Here is a 21135-nt window from a genome sequence, read left to right on the forward strand (position 1 = left end):
GTCCTCGCCTTCAACGTTTCAGGATGCGCCTTTTGGAGTACGACTACACCATGTCCCACACTCCCGGCAAAAAGCGGTACACAGCTGACCTTCTGTCCCGGAAGCCATCTGGGAAACCAGCAGACAAAGAAAGAACTCTCGAGAGTGCAGTGCGAGAGTTTGAAGAATTAGCACTTGAACAACTCCCTGCTTCAAACCAAATGCTGGACAGAATCAGGGCAAGCATCCAGTCAGACGAAACACTTTCCAGGGTGGCTACCTTCTGCACTACATCATGGCCAACTGTGCATGGGCTGTCGCCTGACCTGAAAACGTACGTCGAGGTGGCTAGTGAGATTTCGCTCGTTGATGGTCTGCTATTCAAAGGCGACAGAATAATCATCCCGCCAGACATCAGAGTAGAGGTTCTGGAAAAACTCCATGCAGGCCACTTGGGCACGAGGTGCCGAGCGAGAGCAAGAGAATGCATATGGTGGCCAGGCATAGGCAAGCACATTGAAGACTACGTGGAAAAGTGTCCAACTTGCAGAGAGCACAGGAAGCCAGAAACAGAACCCCTGCTTCTAACCCCATTGCCAGCACATCCTTGGGACACAGTCGGCATGGATCTCTTCAGGCTGGAGGGGAAAGAGTATGTTTTAGTAGTAGACTACTAGTCCCGATTTTTCGAGCTAGAACAGCTGCCGAGGACAGCTACAAAAAACATAGCCCTAGTCTTGGAGCCAATGTTGGCACGGTACGGTGTTCCACGGACAATACGCACAGACAACGGGCCGCAGTTCACTTCCACGGAGTTCAAAGAACAGTGCATCACTGGGGAGCCACACACAACCTCAAGCCCTTACTACCTGCAGAGAAACGGTATGGCTGAGAGGGCTGTGCAGACAGCAAAGCAGCTTTTGAGGAAGTCTTCCAACATACACGAAGCGCTCCTTGCCTATAGGGCCACACCCAGCGTGGAAGGGTTTTCACCAGGAGAACTCTTAATGGGTCGTCGTCTGAACACCACAGTACCAACCACTTCGAAGCTGCTAGCCCCGAAGTGGGACGACAGCGAATTCAGACAAAATAATGAAGCCTACAGAGCTCGTGCAAAACGATCATACGACACCCGGCACAAGGTACGGAGCCGAGAGCGCTTACCACCGGGCACAGCGGTGCGCATCCTCGCTGGAGCTGCATCACACGGCGTGGTAACACAGCCAACATCAGAACCAAGGTCCTACGTTGTACAAACCGACAGAGGACAAGCAAGACGTACAGCAAGACATCTGCAACCGTTGCAGGACACGAGCACCACAAGAAGTGGACGTGTTTGTAAGCGACCAGAACGCCTGGACCTGCGAGATCAAACCTTTCAAGAAAGGGGGTGTTGTGGGCGCCACTGACAACAGCGCCCCAAGCGGCAAGCTAACCAGGCGGACCGCCGGGGGACCCCGGCATGGGCGACCGCGCCAAGCAGAGCGAAAACGGGCGCCATTACCTGATGCATAAATAAACAGTTTTGCTTGTTATACCGGCTACGTCTACCACAGTCCTCGTCTTCCTCGGTCGCCGAGAGCCATGTGTCATTTCCCCCCTCTTCGGAAGAGCCGATTCGACGCTGACAGTGAACACAAACCGGATACACGTCACAGGAGGAACAGGGACACAAAGCTGGGCACACGATCACACTTAAGCGCCGCCGCGTGGTGATGATCGGTGATCTCAGGAACAGCCTCGTATGGGCGAAAGTAACGACGAAGTGTACGTGTATGCGGATGATATTGCCTTTTTCTCTTCTGCACGAGATGTTCATTGAAATTTGGCTGGGTAAAGCAAAATTAATTCTTAACGTGAAGAAATCCTCAGTACTCGTTTTCCCGCCGGCACACCCTCTTTATATCTCCCTTGCGTATTGCGGTTCACAAATCCCACAGGTTGAATCCTTAAAGTACTTGGGTGTATTATACCACTCCCAATTAGACTGGCGGCCTCATATCAAAAGTAATTGCCTGAAAGGTGAGCGAGCCCTTGGTCGCCTGATTCGAATTAGCCATAAGAAATTCGGTATGCGTAGAGATACTCTTTTGCTTTTCTATAAAACTTATTTGAGACCAATTCTGGAGTTCGGCTGTGTTCTTTTCTCGGGCAGTCCTAAATACAAACTACGACCTTTGTTGCTACTGGAGAGGCGCGCTTAACGACTATGTTTGAGGTTGCCAAAATCAGTTTCAAATGCAATGTTCTATATAGAGGCCCGTGTACGTGACTTGAACTCTTGATTTGAGCTCCTCACTGTGCGAACCTTTTTACGAGCACTGGAATCTCTGTCTGGAGTGGCTTCTCCCATTTTTATTACACACCAAGCTCAGTTTCTAGACTATCATTGGCCGCAATATAAGCAAGCACAATTTGTATTTACTCAGTCCTTGCTGCCAAAAATTGCAGTTTCGCTTATGTCAGTAAGACGTGTTGGCAATGTTCAAGCTACTTTCGCACTGTGCTTTGACCAGTCGTTGTCATCTAATGCAAAACACTTGACTACCACTGTAATAAATGGGCACCTTGAAGATTATCTACTAGTGTCCACGACACGTAGCTATTTTCACAGATGCCTCACAACGGAATGAAAAAGCAGCAATAGGGATTTATTCCCAAGCACTTGATTGGAGTTTTTCTGTACGAATCCCTGATTACACACCAATATTTACTGCTGAATTGCTTGCAATTGGTTTGGCCCTTCAAAAAGGTCCAAGTAATGTTACTCACGTAACCATACTCTCTGACTGCCTGTCAGTCTTAGCAGCATTAGAAAGCCCGAAAATGCGTCCTTTGAAACAAATCCTGATGTTTTCTCTTCCGATACATTTACAGGAAGTACATTTTCAGTGGGTTCCGGGATACTGCGGCATCGCTTCTAATACAATGGCGGATTATTTAGCAAATTCAGCTCTCAATGGGCCTGTTGCCGATGTTGTACCCAATATTATCTTGCTAAATATATCCCGTTTTGAACGGTTTCAAACGGCAAACTCCTTGAGCCATGAGCCACTCCTTGCGACTACGGATTTTAACCATTTAAATTTCCATTGGAATGTCCGATGCTGTACCTCGAGGCAATGTGAGGTCCCCATGACGCCCATGCGTTGTAGAATTCCTTCCCACAATCTTTATTTATGTCGCTCTGGATTCACGCCGTCGAATCTTTGTGCGTCATGTGATGATGCGGAAACAATTGAACATTACATCCTCTCCTGCGGCAGGTATGCTACTCAGAGAAGAAATTATTTAGAAATACCTCTTGCTCGCCTAGGATTGCCATTTACAATTCCTGTCCTCTCCTTTGGTGCAACCGTCAAAGGGTATGCCCTAAAACCAGTGTGTGACTTACTTCATAATTATAATATTGCTACTGGAATGGATGGAAAAACTTTATTTTCGTCAGAGAGCATGTGTGGACGATTCCGTGTTGAATGGCCATCAACCCATGGCTGACGGCGACCTGGGTGGCCCACTCCACAGCCCTGGTCTGAGCTGGACGACCGGGTCTGAGCTGACCAACACGGCCTCCCACTGCTCGAGGGAAGGATCACGCATAATATCCGCCGGTGGCGGTGTTATGAGGAAGATTTGTGTGTTAGCGCTGATCTGTGTGAATTATACTCTTTTTTTTTCTTTTTATTATTATTTTTATTATTTTACAATTTTAATCCTTTTTTCATTGTTTTCTATTACTATCGCCTCAAAATTTCAAATTATTTCAGCAACACTAACTCCTAATTATCAGGTTATCTAACATATAGTCAAATCGACATTATCAATTATATTATGTCACCTGCAACTAATTCTGGTCAATCCCCCACTGTGGGTATGTGCCATTATAACGAGGGAGAAGAAGAAGACAGACCCATAGACCGCCAGGCTCATAGTGGACGTCTCGGCGTTGGAGGTTGTATATACCGACTGGCGTCGTGGTGTTGGCGCTTCAGCTCTGGATAAATGTGTCGACGTCAGCATAGGCGTTGGTGGCATCGTCGCCGTAACCTAAGGGTAGCATAGCGTCCAACATGGTGCACGGTGCCTGGACGACCGTAGACTAGCTGGAATGGCGCAAGACGCGTCGTCTCCTGTTCAGCCGTATTGTATGCAAACGTTGCCTACTGAAGAACTTGATCCCAAGTGCGATGTTCAACGTCGACGTACATCATGTTGGCAAGTGTTTTACTGAGGCGCTCAGTCACTCCGTCCGTTTTCAGATGATAAGCAGTAGTCCTACGATGACTTGTGTGGGTAAAACTGAAGAGAGCCTGCACTACACGGCCATAAAGGCTGCTTCGCGGTCTGCATTAATAACTGACGGTGCACCATGGCGCAGTACGATTGTTCTAAGAAAACACTGAGCCACTTCAGAAGCGGTTGCACGGGAAAATGCCTGTGCATCGGCATATCGCGTTAAGTAGACATTCGCCGCTGTGATCCACCCGCTCCCTGGTGCGTATGTTGGGAAAAGACCCAGGAGATCGATATCCACTTGCTGGAAAGGGGCTGTCGGCGGAGGTTTCTTTCAGTGTCTATCGCTACTGGCAATCTTGGCATGTCCTCACGTAGTGCTTGACAGAAGGCAGCATCTTAGGCCAATAGTACTTTTCTCGAATGTGTTTCTCTTGTGCATGACACGATTGCGGATGCTGTAGCAGTATAAACCCCGGGCGAATGCATGTGGAACAGCGACCTCAAAGCTTTCGAGATGCTCAATAAGCCGGCGTAATTCGTAGTCAGCCAGCTGACGCTGATGGGCCATGTCGGTGGTCGTGACTGCATTAAGAAACGGGAAGTCATCTGCGGTGTCGGGCGGGGCAGCATCGACAGGTGCAAGCGACATGCAATCGGCGGCGTCGTGCTTACGGCCGCACTTGTACACAATCGTGATGTCGTATTCTTGAGCCCGAGGCTTCCCCTTGCAAGCCACCCGGAGGGGACTTTGAGGTTGTTTAGCCAGCTAAGGAATGGGGGTCACTCACAGCCCTAAAAGGGCGGCCGTAGAGATATGGCCGGAACTTGCTTATCGACCAAACTACCACTAGACATTCCTTTTCCGAGTATAGTTCGCCTCTGCTTTTAAAAGAGAGCGACTCATGTATAAGCTATAACATTATTGCCACTGAATCAGAACAGCATCAAGTCCAAGATTATGGGCATCGGCATGAATATTCATGGGAGCTTGTTTCGCCCAAACTCCCACTAGACATTCCTTTTCCGAGTATAGTTCGTCTCTGCTTTTGAAAGAGAGCGACTCATGTATAAGCTATAACATTACTGCCACTGAATCAGAACAGCATCAAGTCCAAGATTATGGGAATCGGCATGAATATTCACGGGAGCTTGTTTCGCCCAAACTCCCACTAGACATTCCTTTTCCGAGTATAGTTCGTCTCTGCTTTTGAAAGAGAGCGACTCATGTATAAGCTATAACATTACTGCCACTGAATCAGAACAGCATCAAGTCCAAGATTATGGGCATCGGCATGGATATTCATGGGAGCTTGTTTCGCCCAAACTCCCACTAGACATTCCTTTTCCGAGTATAGTTCGTCTCTGCTTTTGAAAGAGAGCGACTCATGTATAAGCTATAACATTACTGCCACTGAATCAGAACAGCATCAAGTCCGAAATTATGGGCATCGGCATGAATATTCATGCGGGCTTGTTTCGCCCAAACTCCCACTAGACATTCCTTTTCCGAGTATAGTTCGTCTCTGCTTTTGAAAGAGAGCGACTCATGTATAAGCTATAACATTACTGCCACTGAATCAGAACAGCATCAAGTCTAAGATTATGGGCATCGGCATGGATATTCATGGGAGCTTGTTTCGCCCAAACTCCCACTAGACATTCCTTTTCCGACTATAGTTCGTCTCTGCTTTTGAAAGAGAGCGACTCATGTATAAGCTATAACATTACTGCCACTGAATCAGAACAGCATCAAGTCCAAAATTATGGGCATCAGCATGAATATTCATGGGAGCTTGTTTCGCCCAAACTCCCACTAGACATTCCTTTTCCGAGTATAGTTCGTCTCTGCTTTTGAAAGAGAGCGACTCATGTATAAGCTATAACATTACTGCCACTGAATCAGAACAGCATCAAGTCCAAGATTATGGGCATCGGCATGGATATTCATGGGAGCTTGTTTCGCCCAAACTCCCACTAGACATTCCTTTTCCGAGTATAGTTCGTCTCTGCTTTTGAAAGAGAGCGACTCATGTATAAGCTATAACATTACTGCCACTGAATCAGAACAGCATCAAGTCCAAGATTATGGGCATCGGCATGAATATTCATGGGAGCTTGTTTCGCCCAAACTCCCACTAGACATTCCTTTTCCGAGTATAGTTCGTCTCTGCTTTTGAAAGAGAGCGACTCATGTATAAGCTATAACATTACTGCCACTGAACCAGAACAGCATCAAGTCCAAAATTATGGGCATCGGCATGAATATTCATGGGAGCTTGTTTCGTCCAAACTCCCACTAGACATTCCTTTTCCGAGTATAGTTCGTCTCTGCTTTTGAAAGAGAGCGACTCATGTATAAGCTATAACATTACTGCCACTGAATCAGAACAGCATCAAGTCCAAGATTATGGGCATCGGCATGGATATTCATGGGAGCTTGTTTCGCCCAAACTCCCACTAGACATTCCTTTTCCGAGTATAGTTCGTCTCTGCTTTTGAAAGAGAGCGACTCATGTATAAGCTATAACATTACTGCCACTGAATCAGAACAGCATCAAGTCCAAAATTATGGACATCGGCATGAATATTCATGGGAGCTTGTTTCGCCCAAACTCCCACTAGACATTCCTTTTCCGAGTATAGTTCGTCTCTGCTTTTGAAAGAGAGCGACTCATGTATAAGCTATAACATTACTGCCACTGAATCAGAACAGCATCAAGTCCAAGATTATGGGCATCGGCATGGATATTCATGGGAGCTTGTTTCGCCCAAACTCCCACTAGACATTCCTTTTCCGAGTATAGTTCGTCTCTGCTTTTGAAAGAGAGCGACTCATGTATAAGCTATAACATTACTGCCACTGAATCAGAACAGCATCAAGTCCAAAATTATGGGCATCGGCATGAATATTCATGGGAGCTTGTTTCGCCCAGACTCCCACTAGACATTCCTTTTCCGAGTATAGTTCGTCTCTGCTTTTGAAAGAGAGCGACTCATGTATAAGCTATAACATTACTGCCACTGAATCAGAACAGCATCAAGTCCAAGATTATGGGCATCGGCATGGATATTCATGGGAGCTTGTTTCGCCCAAACTCCCACTAGACATTCCTTTTCCGAGTATAGTTCGTCTCTGCTTTTGAAAGAGAGCGACTCATGTATAAGCTATAGCATTATCAGTTCCATCTTGCCAATGAATCAGAAATACATCGTCCCAAAAATTCAGGGGGCACTTTGGCATACTAAAGTGCTTCGAGGCGGAAGCCTTACGCCGCTGATGCCTGCTGTACTGCATCTATTTCTATATGATCTGTGGTGTGGCGTTCGAGAAGCACCAAATGAAAGGCGCCGCACGGACGCCTGGATCGAACGCCCGGCGGGATCAGCTTCGTATATGCGTGAATCTCCTGGCGATGTCACCACCAGTAATGACCGAATGTGACGTCATCATCACTTCCGGCTATTAGACATGACCGGATGTGCCGTCACGATCACGTCACATCCGGTAATGACGCCACTGCCGATGACGTCATTGTGCGCTGACGTCATAGTCAGTCATCTGCAATTACTCATGACCACGCTCATGACTATTTAGTCATGGTTAATTAGAAGTAGTTAATGGCCATTTAATCATTAGTTAGTGCTGGTTGGTGACTAGTTAGCCATTAGTACTGCTGTGCACGAAACGGCTATGGGCGTCTCGAAATGTCTAACCATTACTATGGGTTAGTGATAGTTAACCATGACTTGCACTTTCTGAGTACTAGTTAATGTCTGGTTAGTGGTAGTTACGATGACCTCCGAATGCATGGGTTCCCATGGACATCTGCTTAACTATTTTATTATTAGTAGTAAGTTATCATGAAATTATCTTGAAAATGTTTTATATCATGTTCCGATATCATCCGATTGCTACTGAATATGTAGAGATTCAATTGTGATTGGCGTATGCCCATATAAAGCATGCACCCGAAACGCGGACAGATTTGCGGACTACAGTATGAGGCATTAAAGGCTTTCACCATAAAATTACTGGCATCGGCACGAACATCGATGGGAGCTTGTTCATCAAAATGGGCAAGCATCGGGTCCGCAGCCGCCATCATCTTGATCATCGTGCCACGCAAGAGTAACGTTAATTGTCTCGGATAAGAAGCGTAAAAGTGGCAATTGCTGAAAAATTATCGACGAGACGTCTGTAATAGGCAGAGCCCCCAAAACCTTCTAACGGACTTTTTGTCGGTTGAGCGCAGGAACTTTTCTACAGATGCAGTCTTCTTGGGATCTGGTTTCTCTTCCTCAGCATTAATCGCATGGCGAAGAAAGCGGAGCTCCTGGAATCCGAAATGGCCTTTCTGTAGTTGTATCGTCATTTGGGCTGAATGCAGTAGCACCATTTGCAGCCGGCCGAGGCATTCCTCCAAACTAGCCGCGAAAATGACGACATCGCGTCGAGGTACACTAGGCACGCTTGACATTTCAGTCCAAAGAGAACGCCATTAGCTGGAGGGTTGCTGACGCAGAACAGAGCTCGGAGGGAACCATTTTAAATTCATAAAAGCCATCGGGGTGACGAAAGCTGTTTTCTCTCTGCCCCTTTCGTCCGAGCTTTCGTTAGACGCCGTCGTTGGAGGGCACCGAAAATTGCGACCACTCCTTTAAAGTACACTGACATCGCACAGTGGCCGCCATGGCCGGAATTCGATAACGCATCCTTGGGCAATCGAGCACCCTAGCCACTGGACCATCGTCATATGCGCACTACATAACAGTGCTGCGTCTACGTGGAGGAGATCATGTATTGCATCTTTTCACATAGTTATATATCACAACGAGCATTTTATAAATATGCGCTCTCCTTTCCAGTGCCTGCTGTATAAATAGAAACGCTTTTTTTTTTTCGCGATCACGGTTTCTTGTTGTATTCTGTCAATATAGGGGCGCATCACGGCACGCGGTCAATGCACTTTCTGTTCGGCACGGGAAAATTACATAGCTGGAAGAGGTGGCGCATCCAGCTTCGCATCCTAATTACGAGTATATCATTACGGATTCGCAGAATGCGTACAAAAATTATATGCGGGAAATAATTTTCCACCAGCCTGCAGGATCCTGAAACAGTCTGACCTGGCTTATGCGCATCGCGCGAAGAACTTGTTTGGCTATCTGGTCATCAAGGTGTAGAGGGAAATGAGCGTGCACAAGCAGCGCAAGCCGCCGCCTGAGCTTTTCTCCCCCGAGCTCACTCCTCACTCCCTGAAGTCTCAGACTTCCCACTGCCATTGTTAACCTATGCAGACGTATTATAGCACTTGAGCTTAGCAAGACAAAAGTTCTCGTACCCAGCCAAGAAATTAGACAAAGCGAAACAGTGTCATTTATGCAGATTACAGTGCTACAAACCATTTCCTTTATATACTGTCGAGCCAAATCCTTTCCATGTGAATGCATACTTTAGGGGCCAAAAGCAGATTTGTAACATATGCTATGGATCTGTCAGGATAAGAGTGCCTATAAAACAGCCTAAGTGACGGGAAGCAGCCCTATCCAGCTCGGACGTCGAGTGCCAGCGAACCCTCGTGGGAAGAGCGGCGGCCTTATACCAACGGATTCCCAGACTAAGTAAGGATCCGACAAACTTTCCCGTAAATCACCTCCCCTTTTCCTTTCAATAAAACGTTCTCATGATCATCACAGGATTTTCAAATGCACAGAGAAGTTCGTGTGCGGGCATACGATGATGTTGCTGTTATCTCCTCTAATTACGAAACCATTTTGGAAGTTAGAAAAGTTAAAAGCTTTCTGGGAAACAAGTGAAAGTGCGGTCAATTGGGGGAAGTGCGTGGCGCTTTGGCATGATGACACCGTGTGTCTTCGGCAAGGTATCGTGGACAACTACTCCACCTAAGTACTCTGACGTCGCTCTTGAATTTTAGACTGATACTGAGCCTCAGTGATGGAGCAAGATGCTGAATTAAGAGAGAGAGAGAGATAGCGCGAAAAAACAGCAGGCTTTGGGGGATTGAACCTCTCGACGTGTGGACGTCCCCAGTTCGCAATCTTTTCTTGGACAGCAAGCTGTGGCAAGAGCTACACTATTCCCATCCGAATGCGCAAAAGTTGCATGGTGTGTTCGCTGCATTTGTGTGGGGTTGCTTTGAAAAAGGACAAGTCGACCTAACCTTAACCTGTTTCGGAGCGCCCGCGATGCAGGCCTTGGTATATGCCATTCATTTGTACGACAGTCAGTTAAGCTTTAAAAACGCTATGAATACAGTTTTACGTGCTGTTGTTATTCAGGTGAGACTGGGAATAATCTTGGCCGAATTTGTCACTACTTCCCATTGTATTCAAGGAACTATTGGGTATTTTAAAGAAGTTTTACAAGCTTGCCATTTTCTTTATACACGATTTTCATCTGATTACCATGCGACAGAAAAAAGCTTAGCATAGATATATGTGGCTCATATTGTTCCCTTCAACATTGAATAGGACCAGTACAGTGCAGGCCCTCAAGATTTGCTAAAAAAAGTTATAGAATGGATATTACTCCGGCAACCAAAACATATTTTTTTTTTAATTAAGTACGCAGCGATACTTTGCCGGTTAAAGCCTGGTTGCAAGAAAAAGGACTTTTTGTGACTTAGGGTGCGCACTGTTTTCTATATTCTGTGTATGTATATATAAAAAGGATGAAACTGCTGAGCATTCTTGGACTGCTGGGAAGCAGTTTTCTTCCGGACATCCTCCAAAATACTCTTAAAAAGGATTTCCGGCTTGGCGCCTCACGGGATCAGGTATCTCGATTGAAACGAGGGCGATATCCTTGTAATGCTGGTACAGTACGGGAAGAATAAGGATGGCGGCGCGTGACGCAGAATACCTTAAAAGAGCTATTGTAAGGTATTTCGAAGTCTTCAAACTTGTGTATCCAGCACCTGCCTGGCTCCCGCACATTGAAATCTTAAAAAGTCAATAAAGGAATTTCATCCACGTTACGTTAGCTCCACACGACTGACGGTTCTGTACATATTGCATATTTTAAGCGAAATAAAGAAGCGGCGACACCTACGACGTTCCAGACTCGCATGGCACGAGAAATACTTGGGTTCTAATGGGCTCTAATCCGCACCGGTCCAACGGCATGCCTTGTTTTTTTTTTTTTTTCTTTTTTTTTTTGAAGCGAAAGCGTCACTACCCCAGCTCGGGCCAAGGTCAGCGACGGCTCAAATTTGGCCTTCAATGTGCCAGAAAACAAAGTGCCGTTATAAGCAAATATCATGCACCACCTCTACCTTTGACTGGAAGTGCGGCTGTAAGCAAAGACCATACTGACACTTGAGAAAAAAAAAAATGTCTCCACCGGGAAACGAACCATTATCTCTCCCATCGCCAGCCAAGTGCGCAAGCCAATACCCCACGCCAGGCAATGTTTTTGTTTTATTGCACGGAAAGTCTTACAAACAGCTAACGCCTCAAATCACTGGGTTGCATAATACAAGCCCGTTACAACCCATTAATTCCCCACCATAGGAAATGTCAGAATTCGTGAAAGCACGCACAAGCATCGAGATGCGGTAGAAGCTAGGTGGCTCTTCCAGGTGCAGCATACACTCCCCGCACCAAAGCGCACTGCTCTCGGAATATAGACTTCGATGATCGTGGTGGTTCAGCAGGACGGTCCACCATTCGCCTTTTTTGATAAACTAAATTGCCCCATTACCATAAACCAATCATAAGGCACATCACCGTTCTTCCGAACGGGCAAGAAACGAATGCTATAAGGGGTGATTTCGATGTCCTTTTTTGACGTCCGCGGCAATATGACCCCGAAACACATATCACTGCACTGAATAAAGCAGAGGTCGATGACCTGTGGTGTGTTACATAGGCGGCAATTCACCGACCATGACACAAAGCATCTGCTTGGTATGAAGCTATGCTTTAACAGGGAGTAGTTTAAACAGGAACGCTTCGTTTTTTTTTTTTTTTTTTTTTTTTTTTTTTAGCAGACTGAATGCACATGTGCTTAACACCCTTCAAAACGCTAGTCTCAAGAAACTCCTGATAAGGTTGCTGATACAAAGGTATGGGGTAAGAACTTCGCTCATCTGCCATCTGGATAGACTATACATGTAATATAAAGAAAAGCGCGCAGTCAGGAAATTAAAGGTGTCCGCAACCCCCTTCAGAAATCTCCGTAGAGTCCCTTCATGCGCTTGTCCAGTAGATGCGAACAGATAAGGCAAGTGAGAACTAAGACGCCTAATAGGCACAGATACCAAAAAGGGATAGTTTGCCCATTTGAAAAAAAAAAAAAAAGCGAAACTAGCATGGTGTACGAACAAGTGAACGAGACCTAATCCGCCAAACTCTATTGGAAGAAACAGGTCATCACGACGCATGGGTTCCCAATGGTATAGCACCATAGTAAAGTATGAATATTCTGCGTATTGCCTGCACCTTCTTTCTCGCACAATAGAATTTGGTGGCTGAAGAACAATGTAGAACTTGCAGGACGTAGGCAAGCTTTGCAAACAAGAATGTTTTGCACATTTGCGCGCGAGTGATCACCGAAAGTTCCCAACCCATACAAGCCTGAGTTTGTCGCCTAATAGCTACGATTTGTGAATCCCAATATGCCCCACTGTTGCGAACCTGATGCACAGGAGCCCCTAGGTAGCGTAGGGGTCCACAATCTCAAGTTATGGCCCCAAAAAGACTCGGACTCGTAACCCACTGACCCAACCAGAGTCCTTTGGATTTGTACAAATTGAGAGCCGCACCAGATACCGCGCAAAGCTTTTCGATTAACTGCAAAGCCTCGAGTACACTCTCTTTGTCGGAACAAAAAAGAGCGACGTCGTCGGCATAGTCCAAAATCTTAATTTCACACTGAGATAGGGAGAAACCTCAAATAGCAGAGCTGTTACTAATGCTGAGACAAAAAGGGCTCAAGATATAGCGCGAACAGACAAGGCGATACGCCGAGCTCGTGACAAACAGATCGTAATTCTCCTTGTCTAGCGTAAGGATGGCAGAATTCGAATGGCAATGTAGATGCAATTAGTGTTATTGATGATGATGATGATGATGATGATGATGATGATGATGATGATGATGATGATGATGATGATGATGATGATAGTAGCGATGACATGACTACATTCAGTCAATAATGCTTATAGTAGCGATAGTTATGATAATGATAATGAGTGAAAAGAAATGTTACCAAGCCTAACGAAGCTTTCGCTTCGTCTGAATATAGGTTAAACGACAGAAATTTTCGTTGCTTTGTTAGGTTCCACAAAGTCAAACCAAGGCCTACGCAGGCACAGGATTGGTGAGCGAGTTTTGCACTGAGCAGAGAGTACAAAAATCATCCGGTGTATACACTATTCGTGTTCGACTGGGCCCCCGGTGCTTGGCCGACCTTTCCGAGGGCGGCTATACAGCTTGGCGAATGCACACAGTTCCCATGTTCATCGCGGTCCTGTCTGGCCCTTCTGGTCAGCCTGTGCATGACAGCCAGCCTCCGTGTACGTATACACCCTAAACACAAATTTATTAACATATGGGAGTAAAAAGGAGGTAGCATGTCCTGTGACGCATTCACTTGTAGAATCACGGCATTTTTCTCCAAGCTTCAGGCTATGCTAGAAATACAGAGAACTTATGGTCAACAAAGGAAGCCGATTTTCCCCGCAGAACATGCGAAGCTCAATCAATTACCAATATTTTAATCAAGGTTTTAATGTAATTTAATTGCTAAACTGAAAACGCTTTACGCAGCCGTTAAAGCTCTCCTGCTAATTGAATGAAATATGATTTGAGCAGGCATGCCTCTGTCGCCAATACAGCGTAGCATTCCGTATTCATTTCGTGCTAAAAATCTACCTCAGGTATTTGAAAAATACCGGGCCTCAACGAGGGAGACATCCCCTTTTTCTCCCTTATAGGCCAAATTGCTTTCACAGTGTATTCTATCCCCCAACCACCTTCGTAAGTGAGCTTACACGCAGTACGTTGCATGGCATTCAACCAACTATCACTTCTCATAGAAAAACAGTGTCCCTCTTCTCTGCAGCACGCGATGGCTCGGAAGACGATTTGCGATAGGAGAGAATGATTGGAGGAGGCACTGGAGGCTCACCTTCTGGAAGTCAGCATTGTAGACGGCCCGCTTGAGCGACACCGTCGAGTAGTAGGCGATCTTCGTCAGCGAGCCTCCTGCACGGAAACAGACAGCAGAGCTAAGACCAGCGTCAGGGCTACATTACATGCCGCCTTTGTCGGCAAACATGATGTGAACGAGAACGCGGCCCGCGTGCCCTTCAGCGGCACCCAACATTTTTTTTCGGGCGCTGTCCAGAGGGCGCGCATAAATGTGACAGATGGAGCGCCATATGTTTTTAAAGCGAGCAACCATACAGATAGAGGGGGAGTCGTCGGAACGTGGCTGCACCGGTAGGCGGATCGCCAGCTTTCTTTTGCGACCGCAGTGTTCTCGGAAGAAGAGCAGTTTTCCGAGGTTGGCTTAAGGAAGCGCAACCTGACCAGCGCCGCAGACAGCCAAGAATGGCAACTGGAGCGCCGTTAAGTTGTAGATGCGCGTCCGCAAAACTTTGAGCGAGCATCGGGTGCACGTTACGGCGCACCCGGCCCCGCCCGTCCCCGTTGCGCCATCTGCGTGCCTAGGAAACTTTTCCCACAGTAACAATAATGGCAGTAATGAGACGAGTTCGAATGCATTGGTTTTACAACGAGTAAATCGATAACTTTAAATTAAAATGTATATCGCCGCACAAAGTTGGGAAGCAACTTCCTCTAGTGTCGCCGTTATGATCAACAAGTGTACAAAGTTGGGCTTAACAAGAAAACATTCGCCAATCCCTCCGAAAATGAAGTCCAACTCCTCGCTTATACAAATACGCAAGGGGTGAGAACACGCAAAATGGAAGTGAATGCTATCGTGTCGAATAATGCAGCGACGGCGTTGCATTTGGTCCGAAGTGGCCGGGCGCCGCCATCTTGCCGACGTTAACCACGCGGCCTCGCAAAGGCCGTGACGCGTACTGCGCAGGCATTCGCGCTTGCTTTCCTCGCGTGCGCTAAGTCGCTGCGGACTCACGTGCCAAAAATGTCTAATGCTGCAGTAGCGCGGGTTTGAAAGTGAAACATCGTTCTTCAGTTGTTTTTCTTGCTATCGGTCACTTGCGAAGTGCGGTGCCTCTTCACAGCAAATGACGAGCATGCTCTCCACGAGGAACAAGCTTCAGCAGCGAAGAAACATCCATACTGGAGGAGAAACATCACATCAAACTAAAACAAACTTTACGACGTCAACGTCAGGCACGTCATTTTAATTTAATGGTAAGGCTACATTGACACATGGCCCCTCGCGCCCCTTTGAGTAAGTGCACAGAATTTTTCGGACCAACAAGCAAAACACATGGCAACACATCCATGTGCTTTAGAACCGTTAATCATCCTATTTGCTGGATTGTAAAGCGAGTTCTCTATTTTTCTTCCCTCTTTTTTTTTCTTCTAGAAACCACGTTGTTGAGAATGCAATTCGCGTTACGTACAGAACAAAGGTAGGAAGATAAGGCGATTTTTTTTTTCTTGCAATGCTCTCCAAGATAGTTCTACCGCTGCGCTCGCAAGCTGCGAGGAGAAACCAACTTTTGGCAACCTTGAGGTCGTTAAACGAGGCGAAGAAAAAAAAAATGGCCGTAAGCGAAGGCCGGTGGGCGGCACTGTGCCGCAACGGACGACAATGCGGTGCCGGCTTCTCAGCGACAACAGCTTCGAGCGCGTCAGGCCTACGTGACGCTTCACGTACGTAGTGTTTGATCAGATCAGTGCATGGTTGAAGATGCGATTTCGCGTATTAATCATTAAATTTTTTTTTAAACTGAAAGCTTTTACTAATCCCCTCCGCAGCTTCTTCGCCGTGTGTGCCGCGTGCGCGTTTGATGTTAACTGAGGAGAAACCTCGTGACAGCCGAAACCGAGGTAACCGCGCGCTCGACTCTTCCTAGTCACGTGACAACCATGACGTCACTCCACCGTGGCGCTCACTCTGTCAAGATAACCTCCGCTATTGTTGAAAATAAAGACGAAGCGCCACCTTGAGCTGATTGTGTTCTTCTTTGATTCCGCCATATCTGTTGGTGCCGAAACCCGGGAACGAACCAGGAACCATAAAACCATACGCCGGAACCATACATATAAATTTAGTACAATCAGAAGTACAAATAATACTACAAAATACATCGCACTTCCGTATATGCATATAAATTGAAAGAAGTACAAAAAAATGAAGGTCAAACATCACATATCCACTGATGAATAATGCCGTAATGACGAGCAATAGCGACGTTCGTAAGGAACGCAGATTTTAGACCTATTACCATGTGATAAACGTGAAATAGGCTGATATCATTCAGATCTTATCAGATCGTACCCTGGACGTGAGAAACGCTAACTCATTTGCCGACAATGACACTGGGGGGTTATACTTATGCTGGATTCGCCATGCTTGCTGGGTTCGACAGCTGCAAGTATTTCTCTAGTTTTTCGGTTTTCAGCTCTATGAAGTACGCATACCTCTTGAAGTCAGGTTACAATCCATGTTTTTAATAGTGGACACTTCTGTCATCCGATAGCTGATTGTATTATACTGATACTCATACAATATTTCATTCGCACACCTTCCCGTCTCCCCTAGATGTGCGTAAAAACAATTCAGCGGAATGGAGTCATAATGTAATCATTATCGTAACAAGCGTGCTCCTGGCCGTTTCTATCGATAGGTTGCCTTGTGTAGAACAGCGCACAGCACAGCAGACGAGAAAACCTACGAAGGCAGCGCTAACTTGATCAACTAGCCCGCCAAAACGTTTTGACGCAAATTCAACAGCTCGGCTGCTGATGTTCCGGGTTGACCTTGAGGCACATCATTCCAAAGCCCTTCGGAGAGGGAGGGACGAAAAGAGGAAGGGAGAAAGAAAGAAAGAAAGAAAGAAAGAAAGAAAGAAAGAAAGAAAGAAAGAAAGAAAGAAAGAAAGAAAGAAAGAAAGAAAGAAAGAAAGAAAGAAAGAAAGAAAGAAAGAAAGAAAGAAAGAAAGAAAAGAAAACCCAACTGCCCTCAATTGAGAGCAGTTTCTTTTTCTTTTTTGTAAGATACGGCAAAGATATAGGGATTGGTCGCATACCCTGTTCTAAGGATGCTTGTTTGAAGTTGCTGTGGAATTTTTGGCTCTTTAAACTTTTAAAACAGTTCTTTGGCCCCAGATGAGACGATATGGCGCAGGATGTGCGCCACACTGAGGCGACGGACCTGGTAATGGAAACTGCTTGGCAGTACATGCTTGATCACTTATAAGTGAATTGTTTAGGCAGCATTGAAAAACTGCTGTTTTGATTTTTTTGGTACGCGATGAATCACCTGGAGAAAAGTGAATTGCCGTCTAAAAAAATGAAAGATGGCTTAGCTCTGCTATGCCTGGATATACGTAGCGAAAAACAGTGACTACCTCGGGATCAGAAGAAGGTAACTTCTCCAGTCTTCTGCGCCTTTCGCCAGCAGCTAAACTCTCCTTGGCTTCCATGTCGAGCGAGTCTAAATTCACCCGCGTTCTATAATTCGTTTACAGGAAAGGAAAGGCGCAGCATCCGTCACTCGCGGAAGGGAAGGAGCGCCGCCCGGCGGCGTTGGAGAGCACACGTTCCCGCTTGGTCCTCATTGCTGACGGCAGATGGGTGGCGTCACATCCTTGACGTCACCCGAATTGAGTGACTTGACCATTTTAGTCTTTGATACTTCCAAATTGCGCGCCAATCGTAGTATCTGTCAATCGCGGAATCCCGCTATCATTCTCACGGTAGACAAGCGGAATTATGAAGAGCGTTCCTCAACGCGGGGCACCGGCATGAAGTTTAAAGAAAAACGTTTTAGTAGAAGGCGAAATCGGCATTTTACGTACTCTTCTCAACACATCATATCACACATACAATATGAATAGAGAGAACGATATAATGGAGGCGGGAACAGCATAGATATCAATTCTTTGTATAAATTTTTCCTTGAAACAGAGAATAATTACTCATAAGAAAAGCGAGCTGCCAGAAACACACTGAGTCATAAAATTCCGTCATAAAACCAAATAACAACGATCGATCGCTAACATTGGAGGAGAACAAGTCCTACCTGTGAAAAGTGTGGCTTCACAAAAAAAAAATTTCGTTTCATTTGTTAATTGTCGGCTATGTGTCACACCTGAAACTATCGAACACTGTTTTATTGCCTGCACAGATGCGATATTATTTTGGGACGTTCTCAAAGAACACTGAAAAAAGGTTTTGTGTTGAATGCTCACAGTGTGCGATACCTAATGGCCACCCAACATGACCATAAACCATTTGACATGGTTTTGCTCCTTGGACTGCACGGCCTGTGGAAAACGCGGATGTTGGACCGGAATAGTGAGACTCTAGTTTCTCCTAGTACTCATTTCAGCCAGATGTGCACCACCTGACGGACACATGTAAAGATAGTGACTGCCAACCGGGCTGGCTCCCGTTATTGATGTGTTGCTTTTGTTTGACGCAGTTTTAGTGCGATTAGCTAAAATTTGCTTTAGTTATGTGCTGTTGTATATTAACGCTGGTGTTTTGTATCGATGTGTTTTCTTACCGACTGTTTAGTGTTGTGTTAAGACGTATTTTAGTTGTGTGGTGTTGTATATTTCAATTGGATTTGCTGATTACTTTGTAAATACTGTATATACCTCTCTTCTCTATGTGAAAGCGTGTAATAAATACCATGCTGAAGAAAAAAAAAACGGTTTACCGCGGGGCGTGGCCCAGCGGTAAAGCGTGCGTGTATCTATGCTACATTATTATAAGCTTTTACCTTTAATGAAGAGTTAGTGCGAGATCACAGCGTGTGGCTGCGCTGAGACACCAGTGTGAATCAGAATTATCTGCAGCATCCACTCGTACCACGAATTCTTCGAAACGAACGGGCTGCGCCTATATCATAGAGTGAACATTTAAATTACCACCAGATGAAGGCAACGTCACATATTTTACGATTTGTTTAATGCTGTCCAAGTATGAGAAACCGGCTTATGGAGAATACTGGACCGCTTTCATACGCGTCCCAAGGGTGGACAACATTTCTCCGAAGTGCGACAAAATTTTTTAGTGCTACTTAGAACCACTTTAACCCATGAAGTAAATTAACAAAAATAAATTGCGTGTGCATGAAAACTACGTGCTACTTAGAACCACTTTAACCCATGAAGTAAATTAACAAAAATAAAATGCGTGTGCATGAAAACTACGTGCTACTTAGAACCACTTTAACCCATGAAGTAAATTAACAAAAATAAAATGCGTGTGCATGAAAACTACGTGCTACTTAGAACCACTTTAACCCATGAAGTAAATTAACAAAAATAAAATGCGTGTGCATGAAAACTACGTGCTACTTAGAACCACTTTAACCCATGAAGTAAATTAACAAAATTAAAATGCGTGTGCATGAAAACTACGTGCTACTTAGAACCACTTTAACCCATGAAGTAAATTAACAAAAATAAAATGCGTGTGCATGAAAACTACGTGCTACTTAGAACCACTTTAACCCATGAAGTAAATTAACAAAAATAAAATGCGTGTGCATGAAAACTACGTGCTACTTAGAACCACTTTAACCCATGAAGTAAATTAACAAAAATAAAATGCGTGTGCATGAAAACTACGTGCTACTTAGAACCACTTTAACCCATGAAGTAAATTAACAAAAATAAAATGCGTGTGCATGAAAACTACGTGCTACTTAGAACCACTTTAACCCATGAAGTAAATTAACAAAAATAAAATGCGTGTGCATGAAAACTACGTGCTACTTAGAACCACTTTAACCCATGAAGTAAATTAACAAATATAAAATGCGTGTGCATGAAAACTACAAGGTAATTTTAATCTTTCTGCAGTAATTCCGGGAAGTAATTGCAATCTCATTATATGTACTTTGCATGAATTCAGTAATTAGTAATGTACCTGAATTGCATTTGCACTGTTTTGGGGAAGTAATTAGTAATCTAACTTATTTCCTGTACAAAAGTAATTTTGCCAGGTATACAATGCCTATTTAGGGCGCATGCAATTCAATTACATCCACGGAGGTCTGTGCGGTTTGACAGTTTATTTTCTGTGCAAAAAGAGAATTGCGGACCGCGAGCGTTAAGAAGGAGGAAACGGGAGAACGAACGTGCGGGGATGCAAAGCACCAGCGTTCAGGCAGGGGATGCGTGAGAAAGGCGCACAAGTCGGCCGCTCAATTTTTATATTTCCCGCCTCTGCGAGATACGGCCTGAATCCAAGGTTGTGACCGTCCATATGCAGCAGCTGAGTGCAGAATCAAGGCACAAGAGGTCGCCAGAAGAACCTTTCCGCGCACAAGCGAAACGTCACCGCGAAACACGCAATGAAAAATGCACCCCGCATATCACGCAAAGGACCTATACCACAGACCACCATTACAACAGACAGATGGCGATACTGTGAACACGGCAGCGTTAAGCCAACACATCAAATCACTCGCGTGCTGTCACCCCGAGCAGTGAGCAGCATTTTAGGCACACAATAGCTGCCGCAACTGTCTCAGTATACTCTTGCGACAGCGCGTCATCGGTGACGCAATGGGGCCCTCTGGCGTTTTGCCACCTTGCTTCACAGCGCGCCGGTGGAGACGCCGCCGACTGTGAGTGTGCTGCGAGGAGACTGGGATAACATGGCTACGAAAGGGGACTTGTACCGGGCGCAATAAACTAGCCTGGCGAGGAACAACGGAGGCACGGCCACAAGGAATTAAGAACGCCTGTTGTAAGATATCACCGTGGCTGT

At 45.6% G+C, this 21135-nt stretch overlaps 1 protein-coding gene across 2 annotated transcripts in view; it reads right to left on the minus strand.

Annotated features, from left to right (window-relative positions):
* LOC146201073 (4'-phosphopantetheine phosphatase-like) overlaps positions 1-21135 on the minus strand; it is a 177150-nt gene that overhangs the window by 105788 nt on the left and 50227 nt on the right. For both annotated transcript variants that reach the window (XM_084595616.1, XM_084595617.1), the window contains exon 2: positions 14369-14445. In XM_084595616.1, the coding sequence (XP_084451742.1) occupies positions 14369-14445 (77 nt within the window). The remainder of the gene's footprint in view (positions 1-14368; positions 14446-21135) is intronic.

The sequence above is a fragment of the Amblyomma maculatum genome, chromosome 2 (genome assembly GCF_055883805.1).
Source record: "Amblyomma maculatum isolate TAMU_Amacu chromosome 2, ASM5588380v1, whole genome shotgun sequence".
Taxonomy (NCBI): Eukaryota; Metazoa; Arthropoda; class Arachnida; order Ixodida; family Ixodidae; genus Amblyomma; species Amblyomma maculatum.